Source organism: Odontesthes bonariensis, chromosome 5, assembly GCF_027942865.1.
Source record: "Odontesthes bonariensis isolate fOdoBon6 chromosome 5, fOdoBon6.hap1, whole genome shotgun sequence".
Lineage (NCBI taxonomy): Eukaryota > Metazoa > Chordata > Actinopteri > Atheriniformes > Atherinopsidae > Odontesthes > Odontesthes bonariensis.
In genome coordinates this window covers 27,211,421-27,233,445 of record NC_134510.1, presented here as the reverse complement: position 1 = coordinate 27,233,445, position 22,025 = coordinate 27,211,421, and the positions used below count along the sequence as shown (strand labels likewise).

Here is a 22,025-nt window from a genome sequence, read left to right as displayed (position 1 = left end):
TAACAAGCCATTTTATGGCGTACAATAAATCTTCTTTACAGCTTAACATCTCTGTCGGTTTGTAGGAATATCAACAGAAAAAAAGCACAGAGTAATAATAAGCCTCTGCATCGCACCAGTCTGTAGCCACAAAATAACCTCAGAAATAATCATCACGATTAAAAAAACACTGTTGCTTTTGGTGTGAGACACTCGCTATCAGGCAGCGTCTCACAAATCTCACACCAAAAGAACAGGAGGCTTAAAGTCTCCCCCTCATTTAAATATATATTTATATATACAAACCCCAGTTCATCACAAACATCGGTTTAAGAGGGAGAAACACTTTATAATGGACTGAGCTTTTTTAACAAACACCTATATGATCATTTTTGCTTCATTCAACTTTTCTCTCAATCTCACACACATTCCTACATGAAATTACCACAAAAATACAAATCTTGGACATCCTGACCCACCCACTACAACCAAAAACATCTTTAAATTGTTCCAACTTGACGGGGGAAAGTTGGCAGGCCTGTTTTTAATGAGACGAAGTGGCAAACGATGTCTTCGCTGACTCAAGTTTAATGCTAATTTCGAAAGGACAGGCTTTACTCATAAAACACTATGCTGTCCTCTCACCCCGCAGACGTCTGGTTTGGCGGAGGTTTCTTCCTGTTAAAAGGGAAGTTTTTGCACTCTGTTGTTGGGGGACTGAATCAAACTGAAGAGAACTAGGCTACTCTTATGAAGTGGCCTTTTATGAACGCAATTATAATGTAATAGATGAAATCTAACTGGATTAAACTCAGCTACATTTTAATGGACTTGTAAAGTCCTTGAGATGACTTTTGCTGTGATTTGGCACTATATAAATGGAGAAAATCTAATAGCTAGGCAATAAGCAGAAAGCCTAAACAAGAGTGCGTAACAAGTTAAAACTATCTGTCATTTCCTTCTTCTTAGGAAACAAAATCTCGAGATGTGGCTCACGAGCATTTATTGACATACATATATACACGTGTGTGAGAGAAATTTCTATATATGTATCTATATATATCTATAGCTATATCTATAGATATATATATTATAACCATAAACAAGCAAAAGTGCACATACAAAAGTGGTATGATAGCTGAAAGATCTTACCAAATTTAATAGAATCAGATCATAAATCAGAGTTGATACCTGGAACAGCAAGTGATGCAGTGCTGGCTATTTTTATATTCCATTTCTTTTCCCCCTTCCATCTATTGTGACTGTAATTACACAAAAAGACGGAGGAAAATGTCCTCCAAGACAGATAGCAGATGAAGTGATGGCAGTGTGGCCTGGATGTTCAGTCCTGAGAGCAAAGAGTGCCTTGCTGAGAGTTAAGGTTCAGAAAAATATGACAATGGCACACGTCGAGGTGCCAGCTAGTGCCAGCTCATGTTGATCTGCATCAATTCACCGTAGTGTGCACACTTACATGGAAAACAACGTGTGTGGGTGTTTTTACGCACATCGTATACCGTTTGTGTTGAGCATCCAATGTGTTGCACCTACTGAGGATTCAGCAAGGCCTCTCTCTGTGACAGAGAATGCCTCTATTGTGAGTTTTTCTCCGCTGCCTTCAGCACGAAATAAACTGTGTTATGAAACAAAGTAAAAGACAAGTGAGTCATGAACGCACGCATACAAAGACGCCTGCAGTCTAGCAGTCTGCCTCTGACATGTTCCACAGTGATTTAATATTCTAGGTGTGTGATGGCAAGTTAGAAACAAAGCAGTGAGACACCTGAGTTTTACACCACATATAACAAGTCAGAAGAAGTTCTACTTCTTTTTATATTAAATCAATTCATGTAAATGACTGAATGTGGCTTGCATTACAAAAGGACTTGATAGAGCTCCATAGGGCTAGAGAGGGGAGGGCAAGAAGACTAATTTGGGGGTTGGTGGTGCTGGTTGCTCCACACATTACAGTTGATCTCTGCTAATTAACTCCAACACCTCATGCTACAACTTCTTCTGCTGCGTGACACAAAAAGAAATCCACACAGTCGTCATTAAGGAGGATTCTTGGAAGAACGTATTTGTCTGTGTGCGTCATTGGTTTGCAACCAACGCAGACCCGCTTCCCAGCAGTCCTCTGAGAGGTTAACAGTGGACAGCCTTCAAAGACGAAACTACACAAACTACCAATGACAGATTTCAGAGAAAGACGACGACCTTTTTTAATTTGTCTTCTCACGATCTCGTCGGTTCTTCTAGCAAACCAGAGTTGACCAATGAATGCATCATTTTCATGATGTCCCTGACCTGGAGTTTCTTTAAAGGTTGAGGATTTACATTGAACTGCACAGAACGATTTCAAAGAACAAGGATAGAACAGCCTTTTAATAATTAATGCTTTACTTTATAATGCAGCTCCATCTCACCGCGAGTAAAGCATCAAATCCAATGACGCCGATTCTATTGGTTCCATTGTTCGGTTTTAAAATGATGATTGAACAACTGCTTATTCGTGTGAAAGAATTCGTAGTCTGCTCTGAAGGACATCAAGTACTTAGATATAAAGGTAGTAAACCTACGGAGGGCAAAGTCTGAGCTGAGTCTCTGGTAAATCAGCTCTTTCTGAAGGCTCGGTACACATCAACGGGAGCTCCAGGTTTGATTTAAATGCAAAGAAAATAGTGTCTTCCTGTCTCCTGCTTTTCAGATGACAGGCCATGTAAGCTAAAGTGGTAAAACGTTAAACCATTAAGTACTCTGAGAGCTTGGCATTCACTTTTTATTCTCATATGCAGAAATGGCCTAAATTTAATTCATCTGCTTTTAAATAGCAAATCTCCATAGCTAGCAGACCTTGAGTTCATTCTCCAGACACTGAGCATCACTACGCATCCTTATTGACGCCTCAAAAACATACCATCACCCTAGAGGCTGACACAACACAAAATGCATTAATGTTTTTTTAAGTGTTTGATCGGTAAATAAACATAAATAGCTGCAGTGGAAACAGTGCACCTCTGGATTTAATTCTAGTGTCATAGAGACTGTACAGCAGCTTTCCAACCCAACGACGCATAACATACTCCTCACTTTCTCAGAATAAACTTAAATTAATATACATCTGGACAGACATGTACTGCGTTATTAATCATAATAACGGGCCTTACAGTCGACAGAATCCCAGTCAGTTTCTTGACCTCTGACATCGCCTGTTGGACACGCTGCGCACCATCACCATGTTATACTCTGTATAACAAGATAATCTAACATTAATGGTGGCTTACAGAGTGCCTATGTCATTATGACATGACTCTTAATCAATTTGAAAAAAATAAGACCCAGGTGACATCAGCAAAAGAGAAAGAGCAACATAGCTTGCATTAAAACTTTATTTTCATTTCAGGCAAAACAGCAAAAGCTTTTATGCAGGATTGATGCTTTAAAACTCTTCTTCTACTTTTACCTTGACTCATTGGATATCTTTTACTATGACACATCCCTACCTTAAAGCTATGTTTAGCCCCCCAAAAAATTATTTTCACTGCTCTCAACTATGCAAGCATGGAGAAATATTTCCCTGCTTTAAATCTTCACACTCATCTTCAAAGACTTAAATGGGAAGCCTGGGGATGTACTATATATGTGAGTGTTTGTTATGAGCCGCGTGTTGTTCAGACTAGAGGTAAGAGTGGAATACGTGATGGGCCCAAAGGGAATTATGTTTTTCTCACTGCTCTGCTGCTAACTGTGCTGATGATGGCTTGCATTCACAGCGTATTATTCACAGTGAGTAGTACGGTACACACACACACACACACACACACACACACACACACACACACACACACACACACACACACACACACACACACACACACACACACACACACACACACACACACACACACACACTCTGCTGTGCTTTTTTTAAAAGCAACTACAGAATAAAAGCTGCACAGGTTTTCTAGAAAACTTGACTGTGCTCGCATTGGAAAAAAAAAAATAACACGGACATTCAGCTCGTTGGCCAAAGGTCAGCATAGCCCTGTCCCGCTCACACTCATATGCACACACTCCCAGGCTGTGCGATCATCAAGGGAGAGGTGAAGCCAACTTACAGCTGAAGCAAAGCGCTGGATGGACCCTTGGGTGCTGAGAGAACAGGGGACGGTGGTAGCTTGCCAACTAGTTCTGTTATTCTTCACACTCTCCTGCTGCTTGGGAGAAAGCAGCTTTTGGGTTGTGCACGACTTCTAACTCCAAGATACTAATAGATCTATAATTACAATAACATTTGAATGGGTACCATTACAATGGAGCGAAAAAAGGCTGAGAAGGAGGTCTTTGGTTGACAGAATATATCAAAACCAAGAGCATCTTAACTCAGAACATCCCATTATAAAGTTAAAGATGATCTGTGGTGCTTCAAAAGACTTTAAATCAACTTCACACGACCGTGGAGAAGGAAAAGCATTGCATGTTTGTTTAAGGGTCCAAGATGTCGCCGTTTTCTACTGCTTGCTCCACAACATATCACCCCGTCACACTGGCCTACATCCTCAGAAAACAGAAGCCATGGACATATAAAGTCTCTGATGCACACACACTGTCAGTCCATACTAGTTCCTGTGCGTCAGCACTGTATATGACGAGCACCAAAAATACACACCACTTCACCATATCCCATCAAGTGATTCCTTCCTCCACTCTGGACTGTTCCTCCATCACCCCAACAATCCATATCCACCGGACCCCTCCCTTTTGGCAATGCAGCCCTGTGCACTTTCCTGCCATTCTTCTATTGCAGCTAATTTTAGATGAAGGAAAAAAAATTCTGTCCACATCTGCTAGTCATTCTTCAAGATATGTGTGCGAGTCTGAGTGTGAGCGCACTGTTGGGACTGAAAGAGGAGAGAAGGGAAAAACTGGGAAAAGGTCAAAAGGAGAGTAAAGAAGAAAGGGGAGGCGGTGGAACGAGTGCAGAGGAGCAAATAAAAGGAAACGTATAAAACAACCGGGATAAAGACAGAGTAACTGTCACAACCAGAACAAATGTTCATCATGACTGAACTGCTATTATTTAGTTTTGGAGAGCTTTCCTCTACATTTACGTGGTAGTGGTGAACCACAAGCGCAGCTCACTGCCATCATGAGTAAAGAGAATGTGAAGTAAACAAAACATGATGATTTAACTCGGCTCACCACAAAAAGCAAAACCAAATGTGAAAGCAAAGCGCTCAAACACAGCCCTCTCTTTAATGAACATGAATCATCTAAATGGGAATAATTGGTGTTCCAAAATATATATATATATATATATATATATATATATATATATACACATACATATAAATAAAAAATAAAAAAAGAAGCAAATGAGTAAAGACACAACCTTTAGTTTTGACTTGTCAACCAAATGAGGTCAGACCTCAACAGAAGGAAAGTTCTGCCCACAGAACAGAGTCCACACACTTTAATAAGACAGCGTAACCTGTTAGTTAAACCTGTTAGTTAGAAAATAAAGTCGAGCTTTAAACTGAGTTCTTTCAAAAGTTCACGATAACTACCGCTTCATTACTAGGGACTACTTGCTTGTTGCAAAAACTTGCTACTTTGCAAACGTAAGTTTCTCTGTTTCCCAGCAAATAGAGCCAGCACACGCTGCCTGCTGAGGTCAATTCAAAATGAACAATAATGAGTGTAAAACGGCCAGGTTTCTGTCCACGGATGGCGACGTATACTTGGCTACACCGACAAATACTTTTTTATACAAATAAATGACGATGGGGGTCATCTACAGTACCTAAAACGGACAAAGTAAAGGTTCAGAGAGAGCGCGAACACATGCACGGAAATGCACACTGCGATCATAAAAAGGATTCTGGCAATGACGACTGTGCGTCACAGTGGGCTGCGAGGGGGACACAGAGGGCAGAGCACAGCATGTTTATGTGTGCGTGTTTATCCCGTCGTAAACAGGGACAACAGACACATGCCGCGTCACCGCCTGTCACCACTTTCTCTTTTTCCCCCCACTGTTTTCCCCCCACTGTTTTCGCCCTTCACTCACCCCCCAACCCCCCTCGTCTTCCTTCAAAACCCTTTTCTTGCCCTTGTCCTACATCCATTCGCCCCGTCTTCCTGCCTTCAGCTCCACTTGGTCAGCTTGTTAAGCATGTCTGCTAAAGCTGATTAAGTAGTGTTGATCAGCCTTACGTAACATTCACCTCGCGCAGACGTCGCTGCCAGCCAGCCAGCCATACTGTTTTTGAGCCTTGTGTGTGTGTGTGTGTGTGTGTGTGCACGCGCTCAAGAGATTTAGAGAAATCAGAGGAGTAAACTTTGCTCAAATGAACATTGCTCTCCGTGAAGTATTTGTGGCTGAAACACAGACATGCACTCTTGTATTACTGTAACACTCTGTCTCCTTGGGTTTAAGCCAAGTCGGCGCATGGTCTCGTTGACATGAGCATATTTGGCCACAGGAATGTGCACATCACCAGTCTCCCAGGTTTGCATAAATGTGTGGCTGTATGCATGTGTTTTTGATGCACAATGTGCGGATAATCACTACTGCCAACCGGGGTACAACAGGCTGAGGGCGTTAACGATGGGGAAACCATCTTTACATCCATGAGCACACACACAGGCACATTTACTTAAACACCGTTGGTGGTGGCTGTAAAGAAAGCCGCCCCGCGCTGAATTAATTGGCAGAGTGAGCAGACAGGTTAGATGGGTCGGTTCGCCCAGCGCCACTTCTCTCGTCTCCTGGTTTGCTCTCGCACTCTGCCTCGTGGGAAAGATTAGGATCCTCAGCTGGAGCAAATAAGCCGAACGTTATGCAAGAGCCAGAGAGAGGGAGGATGAGAGACAGGCTGATGATGATGTAACTTGAGAGAAGACTAAAATGCATAGATGAGGAATAGGAAACAGAAAAAGACGAGGAGAAGGAGTCGCAGAGGTGTGTGGCGAAACTTCACGAAGCAGCCAGCTTTACGAGATGGCCCAGCTCCACTGCAGCCTGCTGTATGTACCTTAGTACTGTATGGTGTCAGCCACCCATCTAAACAAAGGCAGCTGATCTGCACTACTGAGCAATGAGCTCAGCTGTAAGCACACAGCTGGCCTGCAGTGGCAGAGACCAGCCCTCTCAGATCTTTGCCCCGGCCACACACAAAACCAGATTACATAATGAAAAGGCAATCTCAGTGTTATACCTGTTTTCATTTTGGCCTCACTGAGTGACATATATCCATTTAAGCTACACAGTGGGTCCGACTAGACTACCGGACCTACAAAGGGAAGCAGGGATGGAGAACAAGCAACACAACGTCCATGCCTGAAATATAGGAGAGACAAAGTGTGCTTAATGCTCATTAAAGCTCCACATATTTAAAAAGCAGAGGATATTTGTTCGATGAAAGTTGACAACATGTGATCAACGATGGGCACAGAGGTACAGCTGTTAGCACAGCCACCTCGCAGCTTTCTGGTTTGAGTCGGAGTCGGGCGTATCTCGCATCTTGTCCAGTACCCACTGGAATAGGCTCCGGGCCCGTGTGATCTTGATTAAGACCTAGCGAGTACAGAGGCTCGATAGATGTGCGATCAGCAATGAGCAGACCAAATTCAAAACTCGATTGAGCAGTTACGGTCATTCACTGCTTGTTAGAAAGCCAAGCAACAATCTTTGTTAATGTGATGGAGTAAACGAACCAGCCGAGCTGAGCTGTTATTCATGTCATTAAACCAATTTATAGTGTGGAAGTTATTCATAATAGTCATGACAGATGGAAACATTGTGGGTGTATTATTTCATTTTTTTCTTTTGGTAAACAAAATATTCTTTCACAGTAATGTACCTTAAGGGATAAAGAAAGTATTACTCTGCTGTATGACGGCAAGTCTGACTCATCTCTCAAGAACTTATTCATTTACTTGTGTTTTCCTCTTTCTTTTTTCTAATTCGCTGTTGCCAGGTACAGAGATTTGGCAGATCCAGGCAAGAATGGCTTGAACTATTAACACAAGCCGCGTTCTCCGGTTGTTAGTTGAGTCATGCGGGAGAACTGCTTTATCTTTATTAAACAGTTCAGCATAGATGACGACAGGAAGTGCCGAGAGTGAGCGTCACACAGGATCTGGACTAAAACCAGTCGTTATACAGTTCACCATAAACCACCGACTCATCCCAAAGCAAATGGCTCATTTTAGCACAATTATGTATAAACATTTACATCATTCAATGGTTAAGAGTCCCCCAAATCTGTATTTTACTTACCTCTCTTATGTTACTGCAGCAGTCAATCAGAGGTCCAGCAACAGAGTCAAGTACATTTGATTTATTGCATTTGTTCCATCTATTGCTACATGATGTCTTTGTGTATCTTCACATCCTAATAAAGACCCGTTTATTTTAGATGGTGCTTTAAAATGTGCATACCAAGTTGAAAACAGGTGTCAGCGGAAAAAGAAAAAGCAATGAGGAAGGAAGTTAAAAAACAAGAGAGAAATGAATGAGCAATGTGGAAGGAAGCGAGATCACTGAGATGAAAGTCTGACTGGCAGAGACAGTGAGAGCGATGAACTTTCTCCCCTCTGTCAGTTTACTGCTTGGATGGTGTTATGTAACACCATGAGTGTGAGTGTACACACACCGATTACCTCCGCTCAGTGGAACTCATAACACTGTGTTTTATGTGTGTGGTGCGTGCACGTCGGTGGGTGGGTATGTGGGCACATGCGTACGGACATAAAGGCGATACCTATCAGTTACAGTCCAGGCACAAAGAGTGAATACACACAGTGTACAGACTTCTCACATACAAACTATTGTCCTGTGCACCGATTCAAACAGCTCAGATCATACACCCAAGGTATAAGGTAGCAGGGGGTTCCCCAGGAAGGGACAGCTGCACCGGCTCACGGTTACACCTCCCTACTTACAACCGATAAGGCTCACTGCATTCACATGCATCCTTATTAAATACAATATAACTCAATGAAGCAAATTGACTTTTGCATTTATGAGAAAGATGATAAATCGTGTCGTCTTCGTAATGAATGGCAGCAGCTGTAGCGAGACGGATTAAAATCTGTAATTTGTTAAACCACTACAGGATATGACTGATAACTGTGTAAAATCTGTGGAACAGACACAGAAAACATGGATAGCACCAGTGGAAAATTAAATAATCTTCACCAATGTGAGCAAGACGAACCAATAAAACGTCTGGCTTACCCTTTCCTAATTTTGTGGGAAATCTGCACATTACCTGGACCTTTAAATAAATCACATTAGGTTATTGAGGAAATCTTATTATTGGAACTCGTGTCAACATTTGTCTCCTCAAGCATCTAAGCTATGAAAAACCCAAATGACACCATGAGGAACTGTGGGAATGTGGGGACAGGGCTTCAATAATACCTCTGCATGTTTTCACTGCACTTCACCAGATTACATGTGGCAGAAACTTGCCAAAAACACTGACATTAACAAGTCAAACACACAGACACTGATCTTCCATTCACACTCTGGCTCCCTCACACAACTAACCTAAGAGGAATGGTGTACCTCTGCCCAGAACTTGGCTAATTCTGAGGCCAGACGAGCATAATAATCCTTCCAACACAACACCCACACACAATACAAGCTGGGGGCCAGCTAAAGAGCCTGTGTGACAGACTACAAAGACCCTGTGTATATATCAGTGCATGTATTTTTTTTGGGGGGGGGGGGACTGAATTACAACTGACTGAATTACGGTTACAACACTTCTAATTAATTTCCCTCTTTAGCTTGGAGCTAAGGCTGTAATATTTTGATTGGCATCTCTTGGCAGGCTCTACAGGCTGCACTTAAGTCTTGTTTCCCAGGCAACATGTATACAAAATAGTACAGTATACCACAAATGCGAACGCTGCCAGCTAAAAACCAGACACGCTGTGTCAAAAAAGAATATGCGAGAAAATCTGCTTGACTGCATTTACAATAACTGCATCATCAATTTGCTGCTAAACAGCATTGTTGCCGTCTCTTAGATAAAGTCTCAAATTGAATGCCATTACCTATTCAGTGCCAACACTCATTATCACAATGCTAGGGTCCCTTTCTTAATAGCCTCTTATGACCAACCGTGTGTGGTTGCCCCGGTTTAACTTGTTGCCTTTCCCTCCTTGCCTCGAGGCTTTAAAAATTCCCCTGCAGTTCTTGATCCTTTGCTCCCTACTTTGCTCCTTTTCCTTCTCACCCTGTGACTGGTCAGGGGATCCAGCTCACTGTTCTCAAAAGCTTTAATCTCCTACTAAAAACAGTCACTGTGCGCATTTGTAATGTAGGGTTATCCGTCTGCATGTGTGTACCCACCCGGATTCAACTGCCTGGTTGTTATGTAACAATGCAGGGCCACATCTGATGCTAAAAATGGACGTGGATAAAGCTATTGTGACCATGGCCAGGCTTACTGTACAGGAGCACGGTGCAGGGGGCTGGTCAAGCAGCTTAACCCTAAACTAAAAATGTACATTTTGTGCCATTTTCTCAGATAAACTACAGTCCTGCTTGTGTTCAAAGAGAAATTACTCTTTTAGGATATGAAATAACAAAGAAAATGACTCAATTTACTCTGCGAACAATGGTGATAATGACAATACAATTCAAGTAAATTGTGTATTTGAATCACGGAAATTAAAGAATATCATTGCAAGTGTATGAAATAGTTTTTTTTTAAACTGTAACAGGCCAGTACTAGGCGATAATATCAGGCAACTGATATAACAGTCTGGCTCATGGTAATAAAATTTTGGTCAAACCGTTGTGCAATGAATCACATTACAAAAGAAGAAGAATCTATTTTTGTGTAATAACTGCTGACTCCAGACATGGCCTCAAAATCACCGTCCTCTGACTGCATGTAACACTTTTGTGGCATTAATTATTTACCTGAACATCAGCAAATCCCCAACATCAGCGACTAACGGAGTACATGTTTGGGTCAAGACACTGAAAGAGTGGAAAGTGGTACAACATACAAAAGTGGTAATCACACTCACTTACAGACAAACTCTCTGAAGAAACAAGTGATGGTTTCAACCAGCTTCCAGCAGTGTGTGTGCGTGTGTGTAGAAGGGAGATATGCTATACGATGTTAAGCACCGATGGTCATCTTTCTCATTAAAGTTTCATCTCTGTGCTTTCCTATAAATACCTTTCCAATGATCCAATGCATTATTCAGCTTCTCCTAAGCTAGCATACACAAAGACAAACAGACAGAGAAACACATAAAACACACACCTGGAGAGCCTAGAGGAAGTCTTATGAACATTTGGGAAGACGATGGCTGTGGGCGAAAAAAAGAGCCAAATGTTTGTCCTGCTGTGAGTGAAATCCACCACACTTGATTATACCCATGACCACACTTCTTGGAAGGAACTCAAGTTTAAATGTGTGTGTATAGACGTACGTTTCAACACTTACTTGCACACTCTCGACTCTGAGCTTTTATTGTGAGTTTTGGGCTAACTTGGGGAAGGCAACACCAGCCACCACCTATTGCTGATATAATCTGACAGTGACTGACAAGTTTTTTTATACCATTTGAGCGTGTTAGCACACAACCATAAGAGTATCTACTCATCGACGTAGGTTGGATGGTAAATCAGAGACAGGGTAGGGTGACATGAGGCAGGAGAGAGGGGAAGAGGAGGAGAACACTAATGGAAGAGGAGCTGCCACTGGGGTATTAGTCCATAGATTGGCGACACAGAGATGATAGTGAGAGGGAAGAGAGGATGGTGTGATGGGAGGGTCAATTGATACTTAAAAAGGTTTCACTCCCCTACAGGGACATGAGCATCTGTGTGCAGACAAACACGCGAGAGTCTGTTTGAAATAAAAACACGCTCCCTCTGTCCTACGCACACACAAATGCACGTTACAGAATGACCCCGTGTGGCTGAACAGCATTCAGAAACAGGCCTTTGATTCCAGCTAAAGGTAGATGAGCAATTATTGGTCTAATTTTGTCTGAGACAGTGGGTTTGTGTTTCTAAACCTTGCAGACAGTGCTTGCGTATGGGGTTGTCCAGAAAGATTAAATTAGATCAAGCAGTCATGGCTGATAAAAGACAGAGGATGTCCTCTTTCCACTTATCTCTTTCCCTCACACACACTCACAGAGCAACAGACACAGCTTGCTGCAGCTACTGGACAGTGTGTCACTTTGTTAGCAATTATAAAGAGTCTGTATGTGAACACCTGCTAACAGTCCTGCTGTTTATTTGCACTATTTGCTTGTGCCAAAATGAAGAAATAGCTGAAAAAGCTTCCTTTCTATTTAGGTGATGTTACCTGATATTCAATACATAGCACACAAAGCCTGTACATTTCTAACAACAGTCTGGGACAGTTTGTTCCCACAAAGAAACTTTTTACATCTAATATGGCATTCCACTCTAAGCTCCTGCCTCCCAAATGCACATACCTTTTTTTTTTTTTTACAAACATACATCTGCAGTGGTGAGTTAGCTCAAAGCTTAAAATGATCCCCTGTGTACAAAGGAGAACAGGTTTGAACATGGACGAAGAGGGGAACAAGATAAGAGACAGGCAGGCCAGGGAAGAGCAATAACTGACTGAAAAGAAAACTCTAAACGTGATCTTGCATTCCTTACATGGGGTGAAGGGAAAGAGAGAAGTGAGGAAAAGGGAGGGAGGAATGGGGGAAGGGAAAGAGGAGAGAGGGGGAGGAGGGTGACAAGGGAGAAAGTTTAACTTGGCGCCAGACAGCATTTTAAGACCCGACAGCCAACCACAGAGACACGCACACCAAATATCGACACTGCAAGTGGCACAGAAGTCCTTTTGGTGACTTCCCATCATCCAAAATTAGATTAGATATTTGCCCTCCACCCCTACTCCCTGGGTCCAACACAGAGGCAGATTCCCAGATAAAAATAGCCAGAGGAACTATTCAAACACTGCTGCCTTTCTGTAGGGAGTGTCTGCTGACTGCACTGGACTTAAGGGGTTAGAGAGGGGTTAGGAGCTCCACTCACCACCTCCCTAAATCAGAGAGCCTGGGACAAGGGGAAGTGCCAGCCTCCATCATACTAACACACTTTTACACACAATGACTGAGCTAATAGGAAGTAAAAATATATATATAGTTCATTTAAAACGGCTCTCTTTTAATTGTTGCATCCATGCAATTGGTGCATAAACTGAATGCAGACAGCCAAATTATCCACATGATAAATGATCAGAGGGTCCTGTTGTCCTGATCCTGTCTGCTGTGTATGTCAGTGTGTTGATGCTACTGTAAAGCGTGACCGGTAACATTGGGGTTAATCTCAGAAGATTAGACGTATAGATTACACCTCCACATGGGCAAGGCCCCACAATTAACAAAAATAGCAACCACCGTTTGCAGCGACATCAGCAGAGGATTACAACAAACCCCTCTGTGTGTTTGTCCGTGTGAGGAGCCCAGCAGCTGTAGTTTGGGTGGATGTGGGGATGGCCCACTGCTACAGACAGAGATGAAGGAAGAGGTAGCTTCTTACCTGGATGAATGACTAACCCTAACCGACTCTGTGCTGTCATGGTCTCGACAGCTTACACCCCGATTATATTCTAACCAGCAGCAAGGTGACAGTTCGGGCTCTAAACTCAAGGACAGGTCATTGTGTTGTCGGGACCTAAAATAAAACCTCTCATCTATAAGGATCAGAGGAATAGAGTTACCTGATCTTCACGTGCATGTGTGTGCGTGGGCATGTCATCAGACTCCGATCAGTTTCACTGGCGCCACCTTCACCAAGAAGCTGTTACATACACCCACGAGCGCGGACGTACAAGCTTTGTTCACAAGTAATACCTTTACAGAGCTGCCCACCCAGAAAACTCTGCCTCCTGCGTCGACACACACTTGGTATTGTTTCACGACAACGCGCCACTCCGCGCCCCGCACTGACTCACCTCTCCTGAGGAATGAACACCGGAGATCTAAACTCCCCGTATTACATTACAATACACATGCATGTGCAAACACACACAGCTGCTGAGCAGTGCTGGTCCGATCCATGCACACAAACACACCCCACTGCATTCTCAACATGAATTTCGATGCCGATTTGAAAAGAGACTCCAGTGTGTGTGTGTGTGTGTGTGTGCATGGTGGAGCAGTGTGCATTCTGATACTGTTAAAATACCACATCTCATAATGTTTTTTCATCCTTATAACATAGTAGAGACATGCACCAATGCCAAGATACCGTCTTATAAAGCCGACAACTTTCAAGAAGTGCCTTAAGAGATAGTAACTGTTGTGTTTTCCCCTCGTGTGTAATGCAACACAGCCGGCAACTATTAACCTTCTAAGCAGGAATGTGGGAGGTCCAAGAATTCCAATAAAAAGCTGCAATGTGTGCGCGTGTGTGTGTTGTGCGTATGTGTAGCCACACATGTGTTCTTCAAAAGCGTTGCAGTTATCTGTCAACCGTTCATCCCATTCAGCCATTTGGACTCAGCCCATCGCCATCCCTGAACAATAACCAATAAGATCGACGTGGGTCATGCAGGCTACAACAATTATTACTGCAGTAAAACTCACATCACAGGAGTACACGCATGGCCTGAGGACATATTCACTTCTACTGCTGGAATAACAGCATCAAAGGGAGTTCTTTAGCGTCAAACCTGCAAGCCTATAGCCGATCAAACAAGGCAGAGAGACTGATAATCTTTCGGACTCGATGGGCAGAACTGAGGTTAATGTGTAGGTCTCTGGGGTTGGGGAGGTGATTGGGCAGAGAGCATCGCTGGAGAGCAGTCAGAAGCATCCAGGCCGTCAAGGGTAATGTTGCCTTGCTGGTCGTTGTCTCTCTGGTCAAGGGCGACACGAGACTAATGGTAGGGAGGTCCATTAGTGTCGACTGGCTGAGCACATTGTTCCCTTTGGTCACATTCCTGGCTAAATGCAGACATTTCCACAACTGAGGGCCTCCCTCCAACCAGAAGTCATTTGTCATCTTAATGTCACAGAGGACCATATCAAAACTTTTATGATAAACTGTTGTGACCAGAGAAAGTGGACCATGCTGCAGTCTGTTATGGAAATCACTGCTAAAGCCCCACATTGAGAGAAATCTCATCACAACTGCTTTGGCTGTATACAAAAGTGAGAAAAGGGCTGCGTATGATTTATGCCACACTGTTTTCGACAACATTGGCTTAATAGCTTTGGAATTACTCCCAACAGCTGATAAGTTCAAACCCACTAAGTCAATTTTTGGCACCTAGCAGGATTTGCCAGCTTTTTTTTTCAGACTGAAAATAATCAGTTCTGCTGTGGAACATTATCTGTTGCAGGCTTTAAGTATGTTGGCTGAGCTCGATCACAGCAGGACATTGTCCCATAAACCTGGTCGTAAAACCGTATTGGGATAGGAGGCGGCAGTGGTTTTGCTGTGGTCAGCTCTGCAAGGGAGTTTTCAAAGATAAAGCTAATCACTGCGCTTATCATCACAGCAGTTGTTGAGATTGAAAAGCATATGTTCGCAATTGCTCACATGAATCCCCACAGGGAAAAGGTGAAAAAAAGAAAGTAATATTCTTAGTTCTTTGCTAAGAAGCTACTCTTTTCCTTTTTTTTCCTGTCGTCTCTGTGTGTGTGTGTGTGTGTGCCAAGAATAAATGGAAACGCATCCCTGTGGCACATCAATCATTTTCAGGAAGCATACAGAAATGCAAAACAATAATCGTCACAACTATGTAGTTTAACACTCGGTGCAGCCGAAGATCTCCACGGTTTACCTCACTTTTTCTTTCAACACACACCATATATCTCACACCCATACAGAAGTGGGGTCTCAAGTGTCAAAAGCACCACCAAACTATGAGCTACTCTGCCACCATTATTACCACAATGAGAGGTCCCTGGCCCCACAAGTCCACACACAATCAGTCCCAGGCCCTGCCCCACTCCCACCATTGTCCCACACTCCACACACACATGTATACAATGGCCACTCCAGAGCCAGGCGTCCCACTACGCAATTCCATCACACAAAGACACGCACCAGTCCTTATCCCATCAGAAAGAAAGGAGAATGATGGAGGTGTCAGGAGAAAGAAGTGCAACCTTTAAAGGCGGAAGGAGAAAAATGGATGAAGTGCAGAACTGTAGATTAATGTGTGTAAAGTGTGGGTTGTTCATAACAATTATTATGGTATTTCTGTAAGCCCTTATCACCAGAACTTAATCAATCATCAGCACAGCTTTTAAGCCACACACAAAGGCGGGCATACGACTGTGTGAGTGCAGATAATACATACCACCTCTCTGCTGACTAACGCAACCTGTGGAATACTTTGCTTTAAACCGTTCCCCCTCAAACGTCATCAATCACTAACAAAGACCTGGTAAACAGCAATGATTAGATATAGATATAAACTGAAATTAAACTGGATGCTTTCCAACACCCACCTGCCAGCGATAGCAGATGTAGATAAAGCCCCGTCATGTGCTGCTTCATCACACCCATTCAATGTCTCACCAGAAATCCTATCATGTATTTAGGCTAATGAAGTGTCTGTGAGAGAAAAAAAAAAAAAAAAAAAAAAAAGGAGGTGCAAAGGACATGTACACTGCTGGAGAGAAGAGGAGGCAAACTCCACAGAGGAAGCAGCTTATCATACGAGACGTAATCCCACATCAAATATTCCAGGAAGGAATGATTACATTTTTCATCCCGCACAGATCCACAGACGATCCGATCACATCCGTCAACTATGTTCAATCTAAATGATGCAAAATACCCACGGGTCAAAGCCTGTGTTGTGATTGCAAAAGCACAAACAGCAGGAGATCGGACAGATCGGGACAACACCACAGATTAATCACTTTAACCACTGAACTATTTAAAAGTGCTGCTATAAAGTCAGGTTTTTCTCATTAGATAAACACTTTCAGTCACATTTTTTGCTCATCAAATAGTGGGGAAATATATGTTGACTTGATAACATGAAATTTAGGTTCTCCCAGCACAAAAACTGTTAATTGGTACATCCCAAATAAGTTGACTTTTAAGTTTAAACGCCGCACCTCTTCTTACGTAAACTATTTTACCATTTTGAATAAGTTTAATGATATTATCCAAAAATCAGTCAGTGAAACAGTCGTAGGCTAAAGGCTGAGTTGAAAAAATACCTGGGTATGAGCACAGGCATCACACCAGGAGGAGAGAGTAAGATGACCCTCTTCACTGTACAGATAACATACCGCACAAACTCTTACACTAAACACAACACAATCATTTTTTAGTGCCTTCCTGGAGTGCGGGGCTTCGGCTATCTGCTGCCACATAAACACAGAGCTTCTTGTTGTAAAAAAGGGCTGGACGTAGTGGTGGGATGTGGTGTGATGTCATGGCAGCCTCCTTCGGGCTGCTGCAGAGTGTGGGTGTGTGTGCAGGAATGTGGAGGGCCAAGGGGCTGAGGCCGGGTGCAGCGGGAGTCAGGAGGGGACACGGTGGGGGAGGGGAGGGTACCATCCCAAGTGGAAAGGGTCCACACACACATGGCCCCATGCCAGATGCTTCCTAGAGACTGCTTAGAAAGGCATCACTTTGTGCTTTAAGGAAAAGCAACTTGTAAAATATGTATATTGTGCTCAACAGAGGGCATTCAACTGAATATTGTCATTTAAAATCATCTCTATATACTTTCAGTTCTCACTGTTATGTCAACTGAAACAAAGTTAAAGATATGCAAGACTCATGCCTGCATAGATGGCACACATGACAGCACTTCCACTTCCTCCTTCCTGGGGAAAACTTACTCTGACTTCAAGAGAGAGAAGCAAGAACAAACTTATGCAAGCATTTCAGGAATTAGACAAAGACACACACATTCAGACCTCAGCTGACTGCTGGGAACCCCTCCTCCTTACCTCAATACGCTGACAGGCCAAGTACCTGACAAATGTATAATCACTTACTGGGTTAATATCAGCTTCCTCCTTGTTTACCTGACGAGATCCGATCACGTCGACACCACTGCTGGCAGGAGACGTTTTTAAGTAAATCATCAACACATCTATCTCGGTACAAAACACCCAGCGTTTCCAGGATTTTTAGCCAGTTTCCCGAAAGCTGTTGGATGGTGAAATAAGGTCGTCACGGCGACACAGAGGATGTCGCTTTTAACAACTGTACAGTAGTTAAACCACTTCCTCTTGAACCGGAGTACAGTACCTAACCTGCACCAGATTTTAGTTACTTATCAAGCGAAACCAGGACTGTTGCAACACTCGCGAAAGCTGCGAAAATCAACAGGTTTTCGTCCAGTTTTTCCGACTGGTGTTGCAGTTTGTTAGCTATACTAGTTATCCGGCCCAACCAGCACAGTGTAGATACTTTTAGAGCTGCCGACAAGCAAACAAACAAAAAGACAATGGTTGAAAACAATCAGCAAACTCACCACTATCTCCAGGTGTTTTCATTCTCTCTGCTTCAGCTGTTCCGCAGGACAGAACTGCACAAATAAACTGGAAAAAAATCCACAAAGTTGCTTGTGGAAAGAAAAGTCAAGTCTCTCGGCCTCTTCCTCCCGCTCTAGTTTCCAATCTGGAAAACTAGGTGAAGATACGGCAAACTTTTTTTTTTTTTTTTTTTTTTTTAGACCTGCTGCTTCAGCGGCTCTATCGTCTATCGAGCAGCCGCGCTCGCTGCGTCCGTTCCCCCGGCTCTTTGCCCTCTGACCAAACCCAACGAAGGGCTCGCTTTCCGCCAACACTTCTTCGGTCTTCGCCTCTCGTCCCGTGCTTCGCGAGCGTTTAAATCGGCTCAACTTGCGGGGGGAAAAACGACCAACCGTCCCGACTCGAGCCAGCCAAAAAAAAAAGCCTTTCTCGCTCCTCTTCAAGTTGTGCCGCTAACTGTCCGGTAGCTGTTTACTCCGCCTTAACCGCATCTTCGTCGCTTTTTGGCATCTGTCCGCCGCAAAGCTCCGTGAGTTATTTGACAGAAATGAACGTTAGAAAGCGCCGTGTCTTTCTTCACAGACTTTTTAGTCCTCCACTCACTCTCACACCACTCAGCGCTGCGCTACTCTCCTCCCCCCCGTGTCTCTCTCAGTCCTCGGGGTGTCGTGTTTCGCTCGTTCTCTTCTGACTGGGGCCCCGCCCACACTGACGGGGGACGAGGAGGAGGAGGAAGGGGGGGCTAACGTGGCGAGTCACGCCCACTCACCACGAGCCGGGGCCTGAGCTGGCGTCACTGCTGCACGCGGCGTTGCCGGGGAGACCGTCACAGCGCGCTGCCGTGTTGACATCACATCCGAATCCTACGAATCGAGACAGGCGAGAGAGCGGCTCGGCCCGCATTGTCCATTTGCGTCAGTCAGAGGATAATTACACCTTTTTAAAGCGGGATAATTGCACTTGTTAAAGTAGCGAAATTACACGAAAAGGTTAGGAAGTGATTAATACTAAAAACAGGAAATTAAAGTTTATCTTTGTCGCATGTTTTAGGCTTAAAGAGAGTCACCTTTCAATCATGAGATTATATTTTCAAAATATACTATTTTGCAAGCAGATGAAATGAGTCAAAAGGAGCCAGTTGCATGTTTGATCCTTTTCATGTGAGTACATTAAGGCATACGTCCAGATTTATTTTCACATTCCTCTTAATGGAAAAGTTCTTTATTTATTTATTTTTTGCTTTTTCATCATGGTTTTTGTACCATCAAATAATAGTTTGGAAGTCTGTCATAATATGCATCATGTGGGTGAGAATGGACCTAGGGTAGAAGGAAAGATTTTGATTCTTGCAGTTAAACCTCCAACATAAACATATTTGCATGTTCATAGATACAGATCTTTTTTGATTAAGAAGAGGGATTTTGGGTGCATATTTTGCTAAAAACAGGGGGCTGAATTTTTATTGTGAATTGTCATCTGATTCAAATATCTTTTGTGATATTATTTCTTAGTGGTAAGTACTGATTGTGTTTCACTGTAAGTTGCCACGTATTTTGAATTAAAAAAATACCTATACCTATTTAGATAATGTCCCTTGGCATAAACATTTACCGTACTTCTCTTTTAGTTCACTTTTACAACTATTAACTGAGACATGTATCAAAGCCCAATTCATTGATATTCATATGATTGATTATGCCAAACTTTATTTTCCTTTGCTTACAAGTAATGTCTAGATAGTGCGCGATTTGTGTTGGAGCTCATTAATCTATCTAACATTTTGTGCTTTTGCACAGAAAACGACAAGTTACAGAACAACAACACTCTGAACACAGACCATATTTCCTAAACCTTTTCCTTGTCATAAGATAAACTTTTTTAATATTGCCTCATGTTTGTTGCTTATGTATATGACTTTAATTGAATTTAATTGATAATGTTGTCACTCAGTAAAAGTCGTAAGTGGGAAATTTTGATGTGAAGAGTTACCTCAGTGAATCTCCCTTCTACCACAGATGAATGTACCATAACCACCGTTTTTTGTTTTGGTGCCCGCTCCAGCAAACAATTTTACCCATGTCTGAATTTGAACTTAAGCACCTTTAAATACAAGCAATGAAATGAAAACCCACATCCTCTTTTGCTGCTTATCCCTCTTGTAGCACAAATTCACGTATGCACTTTTTAAAGATGCAGCTTGAAAATCATAGCAGGCCTTGGACTCACAATCAGACACAAACAGTTGCACGATGCCCCTAACTGTGCTGTAGCAAATGCTGTGCACAAGCATAACAAGTGCCTTCCGAGCAGAGACACTGCCGTGTAATTTGCAAACTCTTTCACTTGATCAGATGCTCAGCATGACAAGTTTGAATGAGAAGACCGGTGTCATGCCCAGACTCATTTCCTGTCACCTCGAGCACACTGACCTTCTGCTTCCTCCTGAGCTGATAGTGGGTGGGTGAGGCGTCAAACATGGGAGGTGAAGTGCATCTCCTTTTGTGCCTTGTTGTACGCTGGCACCTGGTGCACAGGATGGAGTCATAATGTGTGTTTTGGTGCGTTTTTGACCACACTGTTACATCAGCGATACACACTACTGCCCTGCCTTGTCAACAGGATAAGACAGTGGTAGTAAAACAAAGTAAACAGAGTCCCTTGACAGCAGCAGTGTCCCTGCGGTGTGATTTACAAACAGGATTTCTCCTCCTTTCGCTGCCCATTCTTTGACAAGCACAGGAAACCGACTCTGCTCTGCCTGATAAGAAACCGGACTAAAAGAAAACCATTAAATTGGATGCTGAACCCTCTGGTTCAGGGACTGCTATCCTCTTCTGTCCTCTTCAGAGGCAGGAAGACCCCAGGGACATAGCGATGGGACATTTTCTCACACTGCAGCTGACAATAGGGTTATCAGCTGGGAACGAAAGTGTTGCACTATATCTCTTTTCCTCTTTTTGACGGTGCCTCTGATGTGTTGCCACCTGTTGTCTCATGGATCTGAAATCTATTTCTACATTTTTTCACATGTCTGTAAGACTGATTTAGGTTAAGAGGAGAACAAGAGTGAAAGCTCCAGAGTCACACGGAGTGAAGAAGTCACCATCAAATGAGTGTGTGACTTCTCTTGTTTGATATTTCCATGTGTATTTATAGTGTGTGTTTGTGTGGCTGCCTGTGACTCGTGTGAGCCCGCTGCATTGTAACTCAAGCACAGGACATGACATTTACAGACAAACATACAGCACAGTACATTCTGAACACTGATGAACTCAACACCCTCCCTCTCTCCTACAGACGTTCTCCTCCTCCTCATGTACTCTGGCTGTTCCTGTTTTCTCTCCCCCATTCCCTCTTTACATTGTTCTGTCATCATTCACCACCCATCCATACGTACGTTCGTCAGTCCACCCTCCTTCACTCTCACACCTCTTCTTTTCCTCCTCCTGCTCCTGCCTCCGCCACCTCTCCATGCCTCCATCTCTTTACCTCCCTCACACCATCTCCCACCTTTCCTCCACAGGTCATTGTTTCAGCTACAAGCTAGATGGACATTTTGT

At 43.2% G+C, this 22,025-nt stretch overlaps 1 protein-coding gene across 1 annotated transcript in view; it reads right to left on the bottom strand.

Moving 5' to 3' along the window:
- Nucleotides 1–19,120, bottom strand: part of erfl3 (Ets2 repressor factor like 3) — a 45,686-nt gene extending 26,566 nt beyond the window's left edge. The window contains exon 1 of the mRNA XM_075465898.1: nt 18,465–19,120. Within this exon, the coding sequence (XP_075322013.1) occupies nt 18,465–18,486 (22 nt within the window). The 5' untranslated portion in view covers nt 18,487–19,120. The remainder of the gene's footprint in view (nt 1–18,464) is intronic.
- Between the last annotated feature and the right edge of the window lie 2,905 nt (nt 19,121–22,025).